At 59.9% G+C, this 19,489-nt stretch overlaps 2 protein-coding genes across 2 annotated transcripts; both read left to right on the top strand.

Annotated features, from left to right (window-relative positions):
* The first annotated feature begins 1,954 nt into the window (after nucleotides 1-1,954).
* On the top strand, nucleotides 1,955-11,342 carry ACTL6B (actin like 6B). Its single transcript, XM_063303141.1, has 14 exons — nucleotides 1,955-2,102; nucleotides 3,103-3,179; nucleotides 3,329-3,494; nucleotides 3,828-3,928; nucleotides 4,033-4,130; nucleotides 4,524-4,618; nucleotides 5,979-6,085; nucleotides 6,552-6,641; nucleotides 6,877-6,938; nucleotides 8,270-8,384; nucleotides 9,399-9,479; nucleotides 10,015-10,110; nucleotides 10,798-10,884; nucleotides 11,247-11,342. The coding sequence occupies exons 1-14, from the start codon at nucleotides 2,078-2,080 to the stop codon at nucleotides 11,325-11,327; spliced, it is 1,281 nt and encodes a 426-aa protein (XP_063159211.1). The 5' UTR covers nucleotides 1,955-2,077; the 3' UTR covers nucleotides 11,328-11,342.
* A 1,033-nt stretch (nucleotides 11,343-12,375) lies between these two features.
* On the top strand, nucleotides 12,376-13,569 carry POP7 (POP7 homolog, ribonuclease P/MRP subunit). Its single transcript, XM_063301746.1, has 2 exons — nucleotides 12,376-12,513; nucleotides 12,927-13,569. The coding sequence occupies exon 2, from the start codon at nucleotides 12,937-12,939 to the stop codon at nucleotides 13,321-13,323; it is 387 nt and encodes a 128-aa protein (XP_063157816.1). The 5' UTR covers nucleotides 12,376-12,513; nucleotides 12,927-12,936; the 3' UTR covers nucleotides 13,324-13,569.
* Nucleotides 13,570-19,489: the final 5,920 nt, after the last annotated feature.

Genomic DNA, 19,489 nt, shown 5'->3' with positions numbered 1-19,489 from the left:
AGAGCTGTGCCTGGGGATCGCCCGCCTGGCTTGAAGCACGTAAAGGCGCAGAGCGGGCTGCAAGGGAAGAGTCTCTCGGATGCATCTGCAGGAACGGAATTGCTCTTCGGCGGCCTCCTAAATTCAGACCCGTCTGCTGGGGATTATGGGAGTCGGAGTCCTGCCTGTTTGGGAGGCCCACTGGAACCAGGAGGCTTCACTTTTTATCAGTTGGCTTTGCTCCAAAATAAAAGAGCTTGGTGCGGCTCCACCTTGGCTGGGAATGAGGGGGGCTGGGGTGTACTGAGGGCGGTGGATGCTGGGTGCCTAACAGCCGGAGACCCAGCGGTCCGGGGGAAGCCTTCGCCGTCGTTCTCGCAGCCTCAACCACCCCCATCCCCAGCATCAGGTTCTCCACTCCATTTGTAAGTGGCCGAGGGCCATTCCTGCCCAAAACCTTTGACCCCCAACAGGAATAGTTTCTACGGGGGTCCTTCTAGGACAGTGTTTCTCATCCCCAGCAACTTTAAGATGTGCGGACTTCAACAGTGGCCGGCTGGCTGGCTGGGGAATTCTGGGAGTTGAAGTCCACAAGTCTTAAAGTTGCTGGGGATGAGAAACACTGTCCTAGAACACTTTCATCCTATGGCAGGGCGGGTGGGAGGCATTTTTCTTTTCCTGAAAAAAGTTGTTTTGGCCCTTCCTGCCCAAAGGGCTGCTGTCGGTAGGAAGCAGAGAGCAGAGAGGCAAGAGGGTTAGACTCTAGCCCCCCACCCGAATGCACCGCTCGTGGCTGCAGCCTACGAACCCACCATCAGGGGCTCCCATAGATGCTCCATATGGCTCCAGCTCCATGGGGCTACCTCTGCAGAGGGCGATGTGCAAATGCAGCCTTCAGCCCGGACCTCGAGTGGCCGCCGGAAGCTTCCTGGACGAGATTCCGAAGCCCCGATGATTTTCCTTGGCAAGATAGGGAAGGAGAGAAGGAAGGAAGAAGGCAGGGAGGGAAGGACAGAGAGAGAGGGAAGGAAGGAAGGAAGGAAGGAAGGAAGGAAGGAAGGAAAGGAAGGAAAGAAAGACAGGGAGGGCGGGCCCTGGAAAAATGATGGCTGCAGATCAAGATGCAAATCAAGGGAAAGGAAGGAAAGCCCCTTCGCAGAAGCATTTACAAGATTATTTTTAAAAGGGCCTAAACATTGGGGGCGAGAAAGGGGGCGGGCATGCCTTTCGGAAAGCCAAATCTATTGGCGGAACAGCGGCTACGATGGGATGTTGGGTCTGCTTCCCTCACAACCGATCAGCCCGTCCACAGTTCGGCTGCCTTTCTTGAAGAGAAGATTCATAGTCCGATTGAATTCGGTTGACATCAGCCTTGAAGACGGGGCGTTCTCGTCTTGGATGCAGGGAGGCCGAGCGGGCCGGGAGAATTCACTCTGCGCGAGTTCCGAGGGGCGGCCCCCTCCCTCCCTCTGCCTCTTTAAATTGCCTTGCGCCCCCCAGGCTTGGAGGATGAGTAGAAATAAATGCACCTCTCCTGGGGGCAGGTCCTGACTTAAGCCGGCCTCTCTCAACCCGGCCACCGCCTGGGGGTGATGGGAATGGGGGTGGCAGCCGGACCAACCGGGGGGGGGCGGGGGGCACCAGCTTGGGGAAGTCTAAATTAAATTTTCAACCACTTATACTAGGACCACTCAATTAGTGACAAATAAAAATGACCTATATAAACCCCGCCGCTCTCTAAAAAGGGGGGCGTCTGGATCCCCCTGCATACTGCCTGCCGGTACGCAGCCCCCACCGCTTTGGCCCCTTTAAGAATGCATCTCTCCTTTCTCTCTTCATTGTCTCCCAAGGCAGCCAATCAGGGACCCTGCTGGGGAGGGGTGGGGAGCCCTGATTGGCCGAGGTGAGGGCCTCCCGCCCAGCCCCTTCCATCTTCCCCTCCCTCCCTCCCTCTCTCTTTTTGCAGCCCCCTCCCCAGGCTGCTGTCCACCGGCCCAGGTGCTGAAGACCTCCGCCTTGGGACAGCCCAGCCCCCGGGGAGAACTGGCCTCGCACCCAGGCGGATTGCGGCGGGGACCGGCACTGCATCCGGAGCGGGATGAGCGGAGGGGTCTACGGAGGAGGTAGGGCTGCGCTGCGCCCCCTCTGCCCAGCGGCTCGGTCTCGGCCAGCCTTCTCTGCCCTGCTGCCCTCGGCCGGGCTGGCTTGGGACTAGGGCGGCGGAAGTCCGGGGCATCCTCAGCCAGGCAATCGGGCACTGTGCATTTGGCTAACCTCGCCGGACGCCCTGAGTTGGTGCGATGCGGCTGTCACTGAAATTTGGCCCTGGGTGAAGCCCAATTGCCGGGCCGTCCGGGAGGGATCGAAGGTCCTCAGCTTCCGCGCTGCGTGTGGGCTTGGCTCGCTTCCTTGATTGGCTTCACACGACGCTGTTCCTGCAGAGAGACAGACTCTCCAGCACCTGCTGGAGCTCCGTTCTTATCCGTGGGGAGGAATCCTGCTTTGCTTCCATCCTGCAGGTCGACTGGCCTAAAAGGAGGCATCCGGTAGAAGCAGCGGTTCCTCCCCCAGGGAGGCGGCACCTCCGCCTCTGCTCTTTGGATGCCCACGTCCGTGGGGGCATTCCTGCCATTCCCCTCCCGTCCCTTCGGTCGCCCACCCACCTTTTGCAGGCAGCTCCTTGAATAACCAGCAACAAAAGAAGTAGACGCTGTGAGATGCGACTTGTAAACGACAGAGTTGGGCTCTTGAGGCCATCCAGCCCACCCCCCTGTCCAGTCCAGGGAGGCAAAAGGCAGACTGCCCAAGGGGTGGCTGGCCAGCCTCTGCTCGGACGTCGCACTTCCCGCTGCTCTGGCTGTCAGGAAAAGGTTCCTAACATCCAGAAGCTGCCTTCCTGTACCTTGAAATCCAGACCTCGGCCAGCAACAGCCATCGCTCTGGTCATGAGGCACTTCAGTGAATTAAGCCCTTGGATGGGCTGGAAAGTTAAAATGCAAATTACGATATCTCCTCCCTTGGGGCCGAAATGGGAGCAAAGCGGGGACTGCTCCCCCTCCCCTCGGCTCGCCCCCTCCCAACCCGCGCCAACGGCTGTTCCTGTCTCCGGTGCTTCCTTCGCAGACGAGGTTGGGGCCCTGGTCTTCGACATCGGCTCCTTCTCCGTGCGGGCTGGCTATGCGGGAGAAGACTGCCCCAAGGTAGGGCACGGACCGTCCTCCTCTCAGCCCGGGGACTTTCTTGGCGTTCCCTCCCCCGCGTCCTTTCTTTGCAGAGGATCAGCCCACCGCGCGCGGGCCAGGGCTGGCCCCGGACCGCTCCTGCCCCACGGCGGCTGCTCTGCTTGCAGGCGGACTTCCCCACGACGGTGGGCTTGCTCTCGCACGACGAGTCGGCCATGGAGCTGGATGGCGACAAAGAGACCAGATCCGGGAAGGTGTATTACATCGACACCAACTCTTTGCACGTGCCGCGGGAGAACACGGAGATCATCTCGCCCCTCAAGAACGGGATGAGTACGGAGCGGGAGGGGAGAGTCGGGGATAGGCCGGGGCCCAGGACCGCCCGAGAAGCTCGAAGCGGGGATCGTGGACCTCCGGCCAGGCTGGCCCTTGTCCGCTGGGTTGGGCCCTGAACCCGCAGCCCTCCTCCTGCCGGGAGTCCGCTGAGTCGCGGGTCCGCCTTGAAGGGCCTCGAAGAGGCAGCGCGGGAGGCTCTTCTGCGCTGTGGCAAGTCCATCCAGAGCGATGCCCGGCCGCTTCCCGAGGATGGGACCAGTGAGGGCGGTGGGGAGCTGGCCGCCGGCCCCTCCCTCTCCTTCATGACCCCCTTTCTCCTTCCCACCTCAGTTGAAGACTGGGGGTGCTTCCAAGCCATCCTGGACCACACTTACAACAAGCACATCAAATCGGAGGCCAACCTCCACCCTGTCCTCATGTCGGAGGCCCCGGTAGGTGTCTGGAGGTGGGCATCCCCCACCCGCTCCTTCTTCGGTGGCACGGTAGGCCGCTGCCCCCCGCCCCCCCGACGCTCTGCTCCCTACCCTCCCTGCAGTGGAACACGCGGGCCAAGCGGGAGAAGCTGACGGAGCTGATGTTCGAGCACTACGGCATCCCGGCGTTCTTCCTCTGCAAGACAGCGGTCCTCACAGCGTATCCTCTTGGCCGGCTCTTCCCAGAAGCCTCCTAGGGGAAGGAGTGATGTCCTCCTTCCTCGTTCCCAGGTTGCAAAGAGCCAGAAGACAAACTGGAATTCCAGTTAACCCTCCTGCAGCCTAGACCAGTGTTTCTCAACCTCGGCAGCTTTAAGATGTGTGGACTTCAACTCCCAGAATTCCCCAGCCAGCCCTGCTGCCTTGGAAATTCTGGGAGTTGAAGTCCACGCATCTTGAAGCTGCCGAGGTTGAGAAACACAGGACTAGGAGCATCAGTGTTGATAGGAAAAGGGTCCAGGTCCTGGGGGGTGGGGTACCACTTCCTCTACCCCTACCCCACCTCCCATTATGGGACCTCTGCCTTGCCAAACCCTTGACTTCGCTTCACCAGTTTTGCCAACGGGCGCAGCACCGGCCTCGTCCTTGACAGCGGGGCAACACACACCACAGCCATCCCGGTCCATGACGGCTACATCCTTCAGCAAGGTTGGGTTCACCTTCTTTGGAGAGAGAATGGGGGCACGGATGTTGGTCCCTGTTATTGTTAGGTCCCACTGTCTCCAGTGCCAATGTTCCAGGGGACATGCCAGTGTGCCAGGGCCCTCTGAGAGAAAAACCCCCTTCAGGGAGAAGGACTGGTCCCAGCTGTGTGTGGCCAGGCCTTGGATGCCCTTTGCAGCAAGTGGCTTCCATGTGGATCCAGGGCAATGTACCAGTTCTCTTTCCTGAGTTTGGAGGGTCCAAATCATGCAGCGTGTTGTTGTTCTGTGGGTCCAGAAGAAGATGCTGCCAAGGGACAAAACTGAGACAGGACCCCCTCCATCTCTTCCGTCCTCCCTCCCTCCCTCTTTCACTGTCCGTCCTTCCTTCCTTCCTTCCTTCCTTCCCTCCCTCCCTCCCTCCTCCCTCTTTCACTGTCCTTCCTTTCTTTCTTGTCCTTCCTTCCCTCCCTCCCTCCCTCCTCCCTCTTTCTCTTTCCTTCCTTCCTTGTCTTTCCTTCCTTCCTTCCCTCCCTCCCTCCTCCCTCTTTCACTGTCCTTCCTTTCTTTCTTGTCCTTCCTTCCTCCCTCTTTCTCCTTCCTTCCTTCCCTCCCTCCCTCCTCCCTCTTTCACTGTCCTTCCTTTCTTCCTTGTCCTTCCTTCCCTCCCTCCCTCCCTCCTCCCTCTTTCTCTTTCCTTCCTTCCTTGTCTTTCCTTCCTTCCTTCCCTCCCTCCCTCCTCCCTCTTTCACTGTCCTTCCTTTCTTCCTTGTCCTTCCTTCCTCCCTCTTTCTCCTTCCTTCCTTCCTCCCTCCCTCCCTCCTCCCTCTTTCTCCTTCCTTCCTTCCCTCCCTCCCTCCCTCCTCCCTCTTTCTCCTTCCTTCCTTCCTTCCTTCCTTCCTTCCTTGTCTTTCCTTCCTTCCCTCCCTCTCTCTTTCTCCTTCCTTCCTTCCTTCCTTGTCTTTCCTTCCTTCCTTCCTTCCCTCCCTCCCTCTTTCTCCTTCCTTCCCTCCCTCCCTCTTTCTCCTTCCTTCCTTCCCTCCCTCCCTCTCTCCTCCCTCTTTCTCCTTCCTTCCTTCCTTCTTTCTTGTCTTTCCTTCCTTCCTTCCCTCCTCCCTCTTTCTCTTCCTTCCTTCCTTCCTTCCTGTCTTTCCTTCCTTCCTTCCCTCCTCCCTCTTTCTCCTTCCTTCCTTCCTTCCTTCCTGTCTTTCCTTCCTTCCTTCCTTCCCTCCCTCCCTCTTTCTCTTCCTTCCTTCCTTCCTTCCTTCCTTCCTTCCTTCCTTCCTTCCTTCCTTCCTTCCTTCCTTCCTTCCTTCCTTCCTTCCTTCCTTCCTTCCTTCCTTCCTTCCGTCATTCCCTGGTTGCAGGAATCGTGAAATCACCCCTGGCCGGCGACTTCATCTCCATGCAATGCCGCGAACTCTTCCAAGAGATGAATATCGAAATTGTTCCGCCGTATATGATTTCGGCCAAGGTAGCATCGCCCCTCTCCCATCCCACCGCTGCCAGCGCCGTGGGTCCCGGTGGCCACGCAGGTGCTGGGCATTGAGCAGGCTCTGCGCCTGGAGGAGCCAGGGGAGCAGAAGCGACTTCCAGACCTGGCGAGAACGGGGGGTGGGTGGGTGGGTGGGGGGGCTTCAGAACCGCCCCCTCTCGTCCTCCTGTGCTACTTCGAGGCCGCGAAAAGGCAAGGGGAGGAAAGCTGCTTTCTCCCCAAGACTTCACCTGCTCTGGATGGGAGGCCCCTGGGACTCCGCTGCCTGCCCCCGCCCACCACTCGCCCGGGGCGTCCCTTCTGGCCCGAGGTCTTGGGCCAAGACGCCGGAGAATCGGGGCGGGGCTGTAGAGTGCCTTGGGTCACGAGAGGGTTGGAGGCGGGGCTGGGGCAGTCCCAAGGCCCACGGGGCTCCACCCCTCTCTCCCCCCCTCCCCCCCCTCAGGAAGCCGTGCGTGAAGGAGCCCCGCCCAACTGGAAGAAGAAGGAGAAGCTGCCGCAAGTCAGCAAGTCCTGGCACAGCTACACGTGCAACGTGAGCTGCGGGTCCTTGGGGACCGATGGGGAAGCGGGGGAGGCAGCTGGCCTTGGCAAAGGCCGGGAGGCGCCCAGAGGGGGCTGGCCGGGGCGGCTTCACGGGCATCGGCCACAAACCGCAGTGGCTGGCGGATGCGCTTGGGTCGTGGCTTGTGGGAATGCGAGCAGGGGGGGTGTCGCGGGGGGGCTGCCGTGCAGGTCCTGACCTCCTCTGTCCCCACCAACTCCAACAGGAGGTTATACAGGACTTCCAGGCCTCCGTCCTGCAAGTTTCAGATTCTCCATATGATGAGCAGTGAGTAGCAGGCTGGTTTGGCGGTCTGGAGGGGGGGGTCTCACGGGAGCGAAGGGGGGGTTACGTTCCCTTGGCCCAACCTTGCCCAACCTGCTGCTGCCCTCCTGATGGGTTGGGACCGCACCTCCCAGAATCCCCCTCTTCCAGCAGTGCTGCCTGGGAATTCTGGGAGCAGCCATCCCAACAGGATGAAAAAGGCCAGAATCTATTTCCACTTTTCCTCAAGAGAGAGCAGAGAGCTCAAGGCAGCAGACCTGGGTGTTCTCCAATGTTCTCTCCAGAAAAACAGCCCTGTAAGGTAGGTTGGGCTGAGAGTGGCCGGCCCAGGGTCATCCCATGGGCTCTGAGGTCACACCTGGCCCCTGATCTCCCCAGTCCCAGGTTCACACTGTCATTCCCACACTGATTCCACCTTGAGTGGCTGTAGAAGGAAAAAACCTTTTCCAAACTTTGGATTTCCAAAGGAGCTTATCAGCCAAAATTGTAAAAGTTCAAACTCCTTCCCCTTGCCTGAAGTGGCAGAACATCCCTGCAGAGACCGGAGCCTGCCTCTCAGTTCGGACCTGAAGACAGAATCGAATGCAACAAACCGGAATAGACGGGTACTATGACGGGGTGTTGTGTTGCGCCCCAGGATGCAGTGGGAGAAATGAAACTGGTTTGCAAGAGGAAAAAAGAGAGCCAGGCCAGAGGAAGGCAGCTGGGGGGGGCAGTCCTTCAGGGCCTCTGCCTGCCTGCCTGCCGGACAGCTGCCCCTGACCCTCAGGACAAAGCCATTTCTAGCAGCAGTTTGACAATCTCCCCCCAAATGGCTACCATTGACCCGAAGGCGAACGGGGGCATTGCTCTCCACCCCTTTCTGCCCGCCAGGATGACCTCTGCTGCCTCGGCCTCCCTTGGCTCTTATTTTCTTGTCCCACCTGCATCCTTGGAGAAGCATGAGACCCCGGGGCTTTGCAGCTTCTTCTCCATTTCCTACCTTTCCCCTGAAAGAGTTGTAAGAAAGCAAAGGAGATTAGGTGGGACCTGGAGCCAGGTGGGTGCTAAAGATGTCTCGCTAGGACAGGGGTGTTCCTGGGCACCACCCTGGGGACCCAGAGGGTGGGGATCACTGTTTGTGGGTGGGGTCCATGGCCCCAAAGCAGGAGGCAGTAGCAGCTCTGTGCCATTTTGGGATGGCAGGGAGAGAATCAAAGCCTCTTCCAAGGCCTCCCTTTCCAGCCAGGAAGGGGTAAATAAAGAGGGTGGACGGAAGACCCCTGCCCTGTCTTTGCACAGCACACCCACCCAGGCCTGGCCCCGTCTCTGTTCTTCCCCCTTGTTCGGAGCAGGGTGGCTGCGCAGATGCCTACGGTCCACTACGAGATGCCCAATGGCTACAATACAGACTACGGGGCAGAGCGCCTGCGGATCCCAGAGGGGCTTTTCGACCCCTCCAATGTGAAGGTGAGTGGGCTGGGGTCAGTGGAGGGCGGGCAGAGGGGAGACTTGGTGGGCTCCTGCACCGGCTGCCGCAGCGAGGGCCCGCCTGGACCTGCCCTGCGGGCATCCGGGTAGGTGAGGAGCGGCAAGCCCACTGGGGCATGAGGGAGCCAAGTCACCCATCTGCTGCGGGAGGCTCAGCTCTAACTCACACGTGGGGCAAACCGGGCCTTTGGACACTGCGCAGTATGTGGATGTGGCTGCTGTATTATGCCCACCCAGCTGAGGATCTGAAGGGTTGTGTGAATCCAGCCCAGCTCAGTGTGAGTGTCCATGCACAAGCAGCGTGGTTACATGGATGTGACTGCGCCTTTTTCTGGCTCAGTTGACGTGGCTGATGATGCTCCTTCGCTCCTAGTGAGAAGGTTGGGGAGTCCTCCTTGTGATGAACAGTCTGGGGGCCCCAGCACCCCAGATCAAGGCCCCTTGGGAGGCTGTCAGGGTCAAGATTAGGGGTGGACGCAGTCTGCCCCCCGGGGAAACGTTGCCCCGACCTCTGGAGGAAAAGGACAGGCTTGAACTGGGGGTCACCTTTGAAAAGGGACTTCCTGTCTGCTTGTACCCCTGGCAGCTGTACCAATGTGGCCTTCAGATGTGCCCCCGGCCTGGCCCTGGACCCCTTGCTGTGCCCTCTCCCGCTAGTGTCCTTCCTGACTTTCTCCCCATTTATTGCCCCTATCAGAACCACAAAATTACTGTCTGGGGCTGGGGGTGTGTAAGGCTTGTACATTGCTACCCTGGGGGATGTTTAAATTTTATTTATTTATTTATTAGTCACATTTCTATTACCGCCCATCTCCCCCCAAGTGGGGCTCTGGGTGGTTTACAATAAAATTCTCCTTAAAACCTCAACACACATAAATTCACTGGATCAGCATCTAAGAACACTAAAATAATAAATACAAATATAAAATCCAAGTGGGAAATTTCGCTTTGCACGCCTGAACTCTGGCTGTCACAAGCCCTCCCCCTCCCCAGGGCCTGTCTGGGAACACCATGCTGGGCGTCGGCCACGTGGTCACCACGAGCATCGGGATGTGTGACATTGACATCCGCCCGGTGAGTCCCCCTCTGCCCCTGCCCCCTCCCCGCCCAAGAGCTGCACCCTGGCAAAGCTCCACCCCCGCGACCCCCCCCCCCCGGCTGAGTCCAGCTCCCTGTCCCAGCCGCCTGCGTTCCCCAGGAGACCGAACCCTCCATCCGCCCAGCCCCTCTGCGCCCCCAAGGAAGGGAGCTGCGGCAGGTCAGAAGGCGTCTCCCTCCCTGGGAAGAAAAGGGGCTGGGTGGAAAAGAGGCTCCTGGGCCGCTCCTTACAGAACCACGGGCGGGGGGTGGGGGCTGAAAACCGTCCACCTTTTCACAGCAAGGACAAGGGCCCCTGGGCAAAGAATCCACAGAAGTCCACAAGCTTTTGGAAGATTCCTGGGGCCAGTTGGGCAGGAAACCTTAGGGGTCTCCGAAAGGCACCCGCGTGGGCGGGCTGGTGGGAAGGGAGGCAGTGTGCCAGAAAGACAGGCCCGAGTGGAGGTCAGAAGAGAGAAAATGGCACCAGCCACTTGGATCCTGTCCCCCTCGAACTCCCTCCCCTCTGCAGGGCTTGTACGGCAGCGTCATCGTCACCGGAGGAAACACTTTGCTGCAGGGATTCACCGATCGGCTCAACCGGGAACTGTCTCAGAAGACACCCCCGGTGAGAGCCGCACACGTGTGTGTGTGTGTGTGTGTGTGTGCGTGCGTGCGTGCGTGCATGCGTGGGAGAGGGCGAGGAACAAAGGAGGACCAAGAGGCAGCTGGCGAGATGGGTTTCAGGGTCCTTTTACCCAGCTTGGCTCACCTGTGCAAGCGCAGCGGGCAGCCTTCCTCTCGCCGGTCCCACCGTGAACTCACTCACACCGGGGAAAATGGGATGCGCCTTGCCAGTCACCGCGGAGGTCTCTGCAGCCCCAAGGGCAGGCAGGGAGCTTCTCCCCTTTGTAGCTCAGAGACAGCTCAGCCGCGGGCTTGACAAAAATTACTTCTGGAATTCCGTGCTGAGCGTGTGACTGCGCGGCACCTTGAAAAAAATTGGCTTTGAAGGAGCATTCTGGTAAGCACCTTTTCTGATGCACCAAGCTCATGAAACCTTCTCCCTTTGAATAAAATTCGTGCGCTGGAAAAGGTGCTACCAGACCCCTCCTAATTTTTGGCTGTCATAGATTAACAAGGCTCTTCTCGTACAAGGGGTGTTCTGTTTTCTAACGTCCATGAATCAAAACAGAAAAAAATCACGCTTCCCTGGGGAGATGGGGCGCACGACCAGCACGAATGCTGCTCAGGGACCCCCGCAAATTCAGAGCTGTTCCCCAGCCCTTTGACCCGCTTCTCTCCGTCCCCACAGAGCATGCGCCTGAAGCTCATTGCCAGCAACAGCACCATGGAACGACGGTTCAGCCCTTGGATCGGTGGCTCCATCTTGGCTTCTCTAGTGAGTCGGGGGGGGGGGGGCGGGGGGAAAATTGAGGGGGGCGGCAGGAGGGTAGGAGTCGGGGTCATCCACAAGGGGCGAGGTCTGGAGATAGCTGAAGCCTGTGCCTGTCTTGCGAAGAGATTGTCTAAGGAAGTGGGCATCAGCCTGTGGGGCTGCTGCTGCGCGGGGGGGGGGGCGGTTAAGGCGGCTGGAGGGGCTGAGATGGGCACGGCTGCTCCGGCCTCTCACCGTCTATGGCAGTGTTTCTCAACCCTGGCAACCTGAAGATGCGTGGACTTCGATTCGCAGAATTCTGGGTATTGAAATCCACGCACCTTCAAGTTGCCAAGGGTGAAATCCTGGTCTATTGCCTTTTCCAGGGCACCTTTCAGCAGATGTGGATTTCCAAACAGGAGTACGAAGAAGGGGGCAAACAGTGCGTGGAGAGGAAATGCCCCTGAAGATGCAGCCCTGCCCCCCCTCTGCCCGGTCCTACCACCTCCAGGGATGCTGCAGCCCCTCTTCGCCTTGGTGACCGAACATCTCCCGCTGCAGTCCCCGGTCTGCCCTCCCTCTCCTCCCGCCAGGCCCGCTGCATCCGAGAGCACCCCCGGAGAAGACTGGGAGAATGCAGGGGAACCGGGGGAAGGGGGGCTTCCCTGCGCCCCTGTGTTCCGACCCTCCTCCCGCCACCCCCGCCGCCCCCTTCGCCTTCTGCGCGTTCACGCGTGGCCCGGATGGCGCTCCCGCTTCCCCAGAGGGCTTCATGAATTGGGGGGCCGAGTCCCGAAAACGGCTCCTGGTTGCGTTTTGTTGGGGGGGGGGCTGGCAAAATAATAAATGTGTGGGGTTTTTAAGAAAAAAGGTTGTTTTTGTCGGGGTGGGATCTTAAAGGATGTTAGCCCCTCCCGGTGGCCTCACGCCGGGCCACTCTTGCTCAGCCCGCCTCCCTTGCGCCCACGTGCCAAACTCTCCCCCTGAGAGGGCCGACCCCACCCCTCCTGCCTGCCTTCTCTTCCCTGGCTGGGGAATTCTGGGAGTTGAAGTCCACGCATCCTAAAGTGGCCAAGGTTGAAAACGCTGATCTAAACCTAGAATTAAAACGCAGGTGGGGACCCCCTTCTGAAGCGTTTTGAGCACTTGAGCAGAGGGACCAATGCCAGAAGTGTTGGGACCGCGGCACCCATCCTTCCCAGCTGGGACAGCTCCTCCAGGCCATCCCACCTCACAGGGTTGTTGGGAAGAGGAAAGAGGAGGACTCCGCCTTGAACTCAAGTCCTTTAAAGGCGTTGGCATGTACCTACTTAAATCGACTCAATTGAACTAGGGAGGGAGAAGGGACAGCTCCCCCACGTTTTCCGGAAATTACACATTTTGGCAAGATGGGGGACCGCTGAGTTTTCCCCGCCAGGGGGCACCACCGAGCCCGCTGCGCACGCGCACCCGCCTTCTCGCGCTGGACCGGGAAGATAGACGAAAGTGCAGAGGGGCCCCTTGCTGCGTCTTCGACCGGGCTTCCGGGTCAGCGCTGGCGGCGGAGCACGTGCGCTCCTCCCTTTCTGCGGCGGAAGGGCGAGCCGGCGAGTGAGGTGGCCGGAGAGATCCGGGGAGGGAGCCGGGATTCCCGGGCCCTTTCGAAGCCCGCAGGTAGCGAAGCCGCGCCTGGGTCGGCCGTGGGCGCCGGAGGGAGGGGTTGGCGCAGCCCCTTCGGGAGGGAGCCACGGCGTGCAACGGCCCTGCAGGGTAGGGCGCCGCCGGGATAATGCCGCTCAGCCTTCCCCAGGCGTTGCACTACATGGCCCATCACTCCCGGCCAGGCGCAGCCGATGTCTCTCGGGGAGGGGGAAGCGAGGGAGGGGACCCCTCCGTGCCTCCCTCTGCGTGCGCGCCCGCGCCCCTGGAGCGGAAGCGGTGCGCGTGCACGGGCGGGCGGACGGAGGACCGGGGTCGACCCGCCGCCGCCGCTTTTGCTGCAGGGAGAGACGGCGGCGCGCGCGAGGCAGGGACGGAGGAGGTCCCCGCGCCGCCAGCGCCCCTCCCCTCCGCCTGTGTCTCCGCAGGGCCCCCGCCATGGCCGAGCCGGGCCCCCCGAGCGAGCCCGAGCGCGCCCTGCGCCGCCGCCTGCCCCGCCGCCTGCCCCGCCGCCGCAGCGACATCTACGTGAACATGAAGACGGACTTCAGGGCGCAGCTGAGCCGCTGCCAGAAGCTGCTGGCGCCCGGGAGCGGCTGCCCCGAGATCTGCATCCACGGGCTGGGGCTGGCCATCAACCGCGCCATCAACATCGCGCTGCAGCTGGAGGCGGCCGGCAGCGGCGCCCTGCGCCTGGCCGCCAACACCTCCACCGTGCAGCTGGCCGACGCGGCCGAGCCCGAGGGCGACGGCGAGGAGCCGCTGGCGCGCGCCCGCCACAACTCAGCCATCCACATCCGCGTGCTGCGCGCTGCCCCGGAGTAGTGCCAGCAGGGCCAGGCCCTGGGGAGGAGGAGGAGGAGGAGGTGGTGGCCGGGACCAGCCGCGCTCCTGCTCTGCCGGCTGCCGACCTGAAGGCTTGAGGATTGCTTGATTCCTGACCCTGAGAAGGGCCGCGCTGGAGCAACCCAGAAAGAGACGGGGGGGGGGGCTGCTTTGTGTCCTTTAGCTGCCCGCGTGTCTCTGACCCCAGCCCCGGGGAATGAATAAAAACCTGTGTATGTTTCTTGATGGAGACCTGGTTCCAGATTCCATGCGTGGAGCTGGGGGGCCCCAGGAGTGGGTGGGGTGTGTGGCCTCACTGCTGGCTGGAGAATGGTGGTGATGTCGCCCACCATGCCTGGAGGGCACTGAAAATATTTCCGTGGCCCGGAGGGAGTGGCATCTCCCCCTCTGGCCTGGCTGGTGAGAGCCTCTGCCCAGCCTCTGCCCTGTGGGTGCGCCTCCCAGGCCAGCCCCTCCTGCTCCAAAAACCACTGCCCAGGCAAGAGGGTCCTTCGCCGCTGCCCCCTTCTCTCTGACCGCCAAGCGGTGCAGTGCCCTGGACCGCCATGGTCCTCTCGGCCCAGGAGATGGTGGCCTGTGAGGCTGGGCTGGACGCTGCAGCCCCACAACAGGAAGAGCTGCTGGAGGGGAGCCCTTGGCAGGCTTGGAGCCCAGCAGGCCTTTGGGGAGATGAACACACCCGGCCTGCTTTGTTTTCCCTGGGCCTTGGATCCGTGCCTCTGAGTAGCTGTTGGCGGCCAGGGCAGCTGCGAAATTGCTCACCTCCGAGGGAATGCAGCAAAAGCCTGCTTGCGTTGTGTCCTGAGCCTGCAGCCGGGGGGCATTGGCCCTGCCTGTTTCTTGGCCCTCAGGACCCCCAGCCTTTATCGGGGGGAAGTTAATCCAGCAGTTGGGGAGGGGGAGGGGCTGTGTCCCATGCAGAGAAGCTGGTCCCCCCTTTTCTTAATGTGCCCTTGGAAAGGGTAGTGGGTCAGTGAGCACTGAGCGAGGTTTCTCCACCCTGTGAGAGAATTTAAGTGAAGCCAAACAGTCTTTCTCCCCCTTAACTAGCTCAGAAAATCCTGCTGCTCTAGCTCTGCCAAGGAATGTGGGCCTTGGGGCATTTCATCATCTTTCCTGGGAAGACCTGTAAGTTGACCAAGGATGAGGAGTTCCAGCTGGCACATTCCAGGGCGGCGGAAAGCCTCTGGAGGGAATTCCCACCTGTCCTCCTGGGATGGGAGGGGAGTGCTGGGGGGTTGATCTCTGTGGTTGTGCAAGAGCGTTGTGTCACCCAGGCTGCCTGTGAGAAGACGGGCCTAATCTGAGCTGGGCCGGAAACAGCGTTGGCTGGAAACAGCGTTTTTCCACTGGCTGGTCCTAGCTGCCCCCAGCGATAAGGGGCTGGTCGGGGGCCAGAAGCAGGCCTGGCATCTCCACCCCTCCTGGAATTATGCTTCTGGGAAGGTGAGGAATGGAGGGCTTTCCTTCCTACAAGGGGGCCACTTGCCCCCCGCCCCTGTCAAGGTGGGCATCCAGGAGACCCCTGCCCAGGGAGATCAAGTCCTCCTGTCCTTGGAGAAGTTTTTGCCAGCTTTTGGGGGAGGGTCAGGACGGGAGGCCCAGCCCACCTCTGCCCTTAGCCATCCTCTTACATCCTAGCCTACCCTGCAGGGTCATTGTGGGAAAAAAGGGAAGGGTATCTCTGAATGACATCTTGAGTCCAGGGAAATAGGAACTACTGAAGGTAGCAGTGAAATGAAACAGCCAGGATCATCTGCCTTCTGGCCACGTGCCATTATCATATGTCCTGCCCAGAGACCGTCACCTCTTGGGCTTCTCACGGGATGGGGCAGAGATTTGCCCACCTGCATTCCCAGAAAGAGGCAGTGCCCGTTGGAATTCATGGTCCCGGGTTGCAGTTCCTGGTTCCTCAGAATGTGGATTCACACGCTTGCATCTCTTAAGCCAACCTGTAATCCCTCTTCCATCTGGTCTGTGTGTGTCCACAGCAATGCCAAGAAATTGGGCATCCTTAGCAATGCCTATATTCTAGAGGTGACGGACTCGTCCCTGGGGGAGCTGGGGGTGTTGACGACCGACAGGAAGCTCTGGCGTGGGCTGGTCCATGAAGTCACGAAGAGTCGGAAGCGACTAAACGAATAAACAACAAAGCAATGCCTGGCTGCTGAGTCCCAGAGCTGCCTGGGCCACCCCGGTCCAGAATCCTGCCCTCTGCACACCCTGGCCTTTCTTGGTTTAATCCCATTGAAAGCACCCTCCCTGGAGAGATCCCCTTTGGTGCTGTGTCGGTTCCCACATTAGCTGGATCTCCAGGGCAGATCCTTCTGCTCCCCGTAAATGTGCTGCCTCTGGACATGTGGAATAAACAATGGCGACTTGTTTATTTTGCTCTGCATAGTCTGCATTTTAATATTGGGGTTTCAGCCAAGGGTTGGTTTGTTTTTTTAACTTACTCGTTTTCAACCCTGGGACAGGACAATAGCTCAATCGCACATCTTGCCCACATGCACACTCAATGAAATTGGATGGATAATTAATTCGGGAGCAGCCTTTCTAGGCACCTCTGCTGCTGAAGGTGTTGCACAGAGGGTCGTGAAGAGAGTCCTTGTGGCATTTCCATGCACCTTGGTTTGTTAGCTCCAGCATGTGGAAGTGGGATGCCCACCGTGCCCGGTCCCTTCCTGTGCCAGGCTCAAAACCTTCAGGCCCAAACATTTCAGAGCTGCATAAGGCTTGGCTGGTCCCACTGTGGCCCCTTCTGCTCCTCCTGGTCCTTCTCCACTGGAATGCCTTTAACCAGCTCACCGGAACCGTTTTGGTGGTGCCCAGAATGGGTAAACAGAAATTGCCAGAGGGATCCTCCTGCTTTCCAGCCTGCTTGGAGCGGGACTCCATTCTCCATCCCCCCCGCCCCCCGCCCCCCCGCCATTCTGGTATAAAGCTGCACTGGCTCAGAGCAGCCTTCTGGCGCTAGCATGGGGGCGCCTCGTTCATTGATTCAGGGGCCACCAGCGCTGCGCCTTCCTCTTCCGTGCCGCGGGCTCGCGGGCACCGGGCGGAAGGCAGTTCCACAGGCGTTTCTTGCAGAAGAGCCGGCCTGGGGGTGCTGCCTCCGCCTTGCTCACTGGGGAGGTGCAGCGAGCGAGGAGGCAGTGAAACCGAGGGCCAGAGGGTCCAGGGCGCCCCCAGGCCAGAGCGGGACGGCCGGGCAGCGGGGCTCGGGAGGGCGCCTGCCTGGGGCGCGCAGGGCAGGGCAGGCACACCGGGACCGGGACCGGGACGCGGCGGGGGCGGCGGCGGTCAGGAGTCGCTCCCGTGGCTGGGCCGGCCCCCGGGGGACCGCCGCGTTCGTCCAGCGGGGCCGCGGGTCAGAGGTCCGGCCTGCCTCCGCCCGGCCTGGTTGATCTGTCACTCCCGCTGGCGCCAGGCGAGCCGGCCTGTTTGGAGAAGCGGCCAGGATCGATCGGGCCGGCCGCCGGGTCGCCGGATCAAGGCTTCCGCGAGTGCAGCCCGGCACGTATGAGCGCCCAGCGGCCGCCCAGCCTTGGCTCCGGCCCAGCGGCGCAAGACACCGGCGTGGGTGGGCTGCGCAAAGAAGGGACAGGATTCCTCCCCCAGACAGCGCCCAGGAGGCTTCTGCGTGCTGGGAATGATGGGATGGGTTGTCGCCAGGCGTTTGTGCCTGGGCCAGCTGCGTGCACTATGGGCAGATTCCCCAGGGTAGATCCTGCCCAGGAAAGCTCTACCGCGTTGGTTTCTGCTGCTGAGGCAGCTGCCAGCAAGGGGGCCAAAAGGGGGGGGGATCTCTGGGGAAGCAGCAGGTTGTATTAAAGGGGAGAGGCTGGGTGCTCATCTTCTCCAAGAAAAGTAGCTGCCTGAGGGGATGGGTCATGAGAACTAGTGACTTAGCCCAGATGCTGGCCATGGTGGGTAGACAGGGGCTGAATTCACCCTCCCCGCAACCGGCCTGCTCAGCCCAGCATGAAGGCGCAAACTGACCAGGGAGACAGCCTGCCTTGGTCCTGCATCTGTCAAATGGGCATACCAAAGGTGATGTGATGATGGCGTGCCATCGGGGAAGGGAGAGGCCTTTGGGCTGCCATGCAGGAGGGCAGGCACGCAGCTGAGACGAGACAGGGTGTGGAGGAGATGGGGATGGGGAACCAGGACCCCCGTGTCCCGTGGCCTTGGGGCACGTACACACCAGACAGGCTGCCTTTGGACGGAGTGTCCAAAGAGCCTCGCTTGGGGAGTCTCCTGGCGGGTGGGGGGGCTGATGTTTTCACACTCTGCAGCTGTCTGGTATTTCCATCACCTCTTTCGGGGCGGAAGTGCCCTAACAATGGAGAGGTTTGAGTCGCTCGCTGCCGGTTGTGTGACCAGACTGCATGGCGGTGTGGGGCTTCTTGCTCTGCCTACACATGGGTGGGTGGATGTGTGGGTGAGTGTGTACACAGACTGATTACTCCTGGCACACATACAAGCAGTGCAGTCACTTTGCGCAACAGGGAAATACCTCATTGTTGTCTTTGGGGGTCTCTCTGTCTCTCTGTTCGGTGCAAAGACCCTGGGCTCCTTCTACAGCAACAAAACCCCATGAAATTAATTTTCACTCTGTGCCCTTCAGCTGATAGGACTCCCACCTGCTGCATCAAGAGGCCTGGCACTTCCAGAGGCAGTTTGAAGAAAACAAGAAGGGGCAAATCCATCCCCAGTGGAATCTACTGGGCCTTTCCATGGAGATTCTGCAAACACAGAAGGAACTGAATGCCAGTCTAAGCGCGCACGCACATGTGTGTGTGTGTGTGTGTGTTACTATCAGAGGCTTCCTAGTTGTGCATCTACTTGGCCCCTGTCAGGATGGGTTAAAGCAGTGTTTTTCAAACTTGGCAGCTTTAAGATGTGTGACCTTCAACTCATTTTTCCTGATGTGCAATTTTGGAAACTCAAAAGCCAAAGAGGATCTTGAATTTCCCAGTCAGTGCCAAGCCCACTGACCCCCCTGGAGAGGCAGGTCATGTCTGGAAATCTAACAGGTGGCCTCCTTTTGTTCCCAGCCTCCTTGAAGGAGAGAGCCTCACCTCCTGGGGAAGCCCAGGTGGGGCTTCCGGGCAGTAGCGCTGGCTGGGGAAGAAGGACCACTTGGCTGGCTTGGGCACAGCTTGAAGAAAGTGGATAGGGACAACTACAGGCTGGTAGGATCAGGCTGAACAGAAGAGAGCATATCATTGTTCACACAACTACATTGTTAACCTCTGGCACTGATCGCCACCAGATGTGGCGATGGGCACACCTTGGGTGGAAAGATTCTTTCTTTCAGGACAGGTCTTGAAGACTCGCACCACCTCCATGTTGGGAGCAGATGTTTGCATGGAAACACCGACGGAGAACATCTCCGTCTTCTGCTTGGGAGCTCCTTGGAGGCACCTGGCCTAGGGTGGCCCCTGTGCTGATGGAACAGGACTCGCCTTAGATTCTCACAGTCGGTGTAGTTCATTCCCGCAAGAGCTGGTGGGGGCCACTATCTGGAATGGCTTTAGAGGGGGATTCATGGAGGACAGGCCTTCCTGTCAGCCCTGAAGACCTAGCACTACTTCCAGGCTGGGAGCAGGTACCTCCAAGTCCCACTTGCAGGGGATCATCTCCATCTCCTGCTTGGGAGCACCCCAGAAGCATCTGGTTGGTCTCCATTGCTGGATTAAGATGGGTCTTGGCCTGGCCCAGCGAAAGTTGTCTTTGGTTCTTTTGTCCTTGTGAGCCCTGGGGTCTGGGCCCGGCCAGCCTGTGGCTGCCTTGGAAGCCACAGCTGGTCAGAGCGGCAGAGAGACCTGACTGTGTCCAGGGTTTCCCCTTCCCAAATCATCCTTTCCTTAGGAGAAGGACCTTGGAGGACCACGGGGTGGTCCGGATTGTCCAGCCTTCCCACCTGCTAGGCAAATGCCCAAGACAGCTTAGTGGAGGAGATCGTTCTCCAGTGGCTGTCCTGGTGCTCCTTTGCAGACCCCAGACCCAAATGCCCTTCAGCCAGACCTACCTGAAATAGCTGGTTTGCAGAGGGACCCTGGGGGACACAGACCCACCAGTGGGGCAAGGGTGTGGCTTTGGTGCATCAGCAGGACAGAGGGGAACTGGGGCGGAGCAG

This window comes from Candoia aspera, chromosome 4 (genome assembly GCF_035149785.1).
Source record: "Candoia aspera isolate rCanAsp1 chromosome 4, rCanAsp1.hap2, whole genome shotgun sequence".
In the NCBI taxonomy this organism is placed as follows: Eukaryota; Metazoa; Chordata; class Lepidosauria; order Squamata; family Boidae; genus Candoia; species Candoia aspera.
Note: the sequence above shows the minus strand (reverse complement) of the source record. Positions and strands in the feature narration are given on the sequence as shown.

Excerpts from the sequence above, each read along its gene's own strand:
- ACTL6B (XM_063303141.1), top strand. The coding sequence starts at position 2,078 with ATGAGCGGAGGGGTCTACGGAGGAG. Across the intron at positions 2,103-3,102 it reads CGGAGGGGTCTACGGAGGAG|ACGAGGTTGGGGCCCTGGTC; the intron begins GTAGGGCTGCGC and ends CTTCCTTCGCAG. Across the intron at positions 6,086-6,551 it reads CGTATATGATTTCGGCCAAG|GAAGCCGTGCGTGAAGGAGC; the intron begins GTAGCATCGCCC and ends CCCCCCCCTCAG.
- POP7 (XM_063301746.1), top strand. The coding sequence starts at position 12,937 with ATGGCCGAGCCGGGCCCCCCGAGCGAGCCCGAGCGCGCCCTGCGCCGC.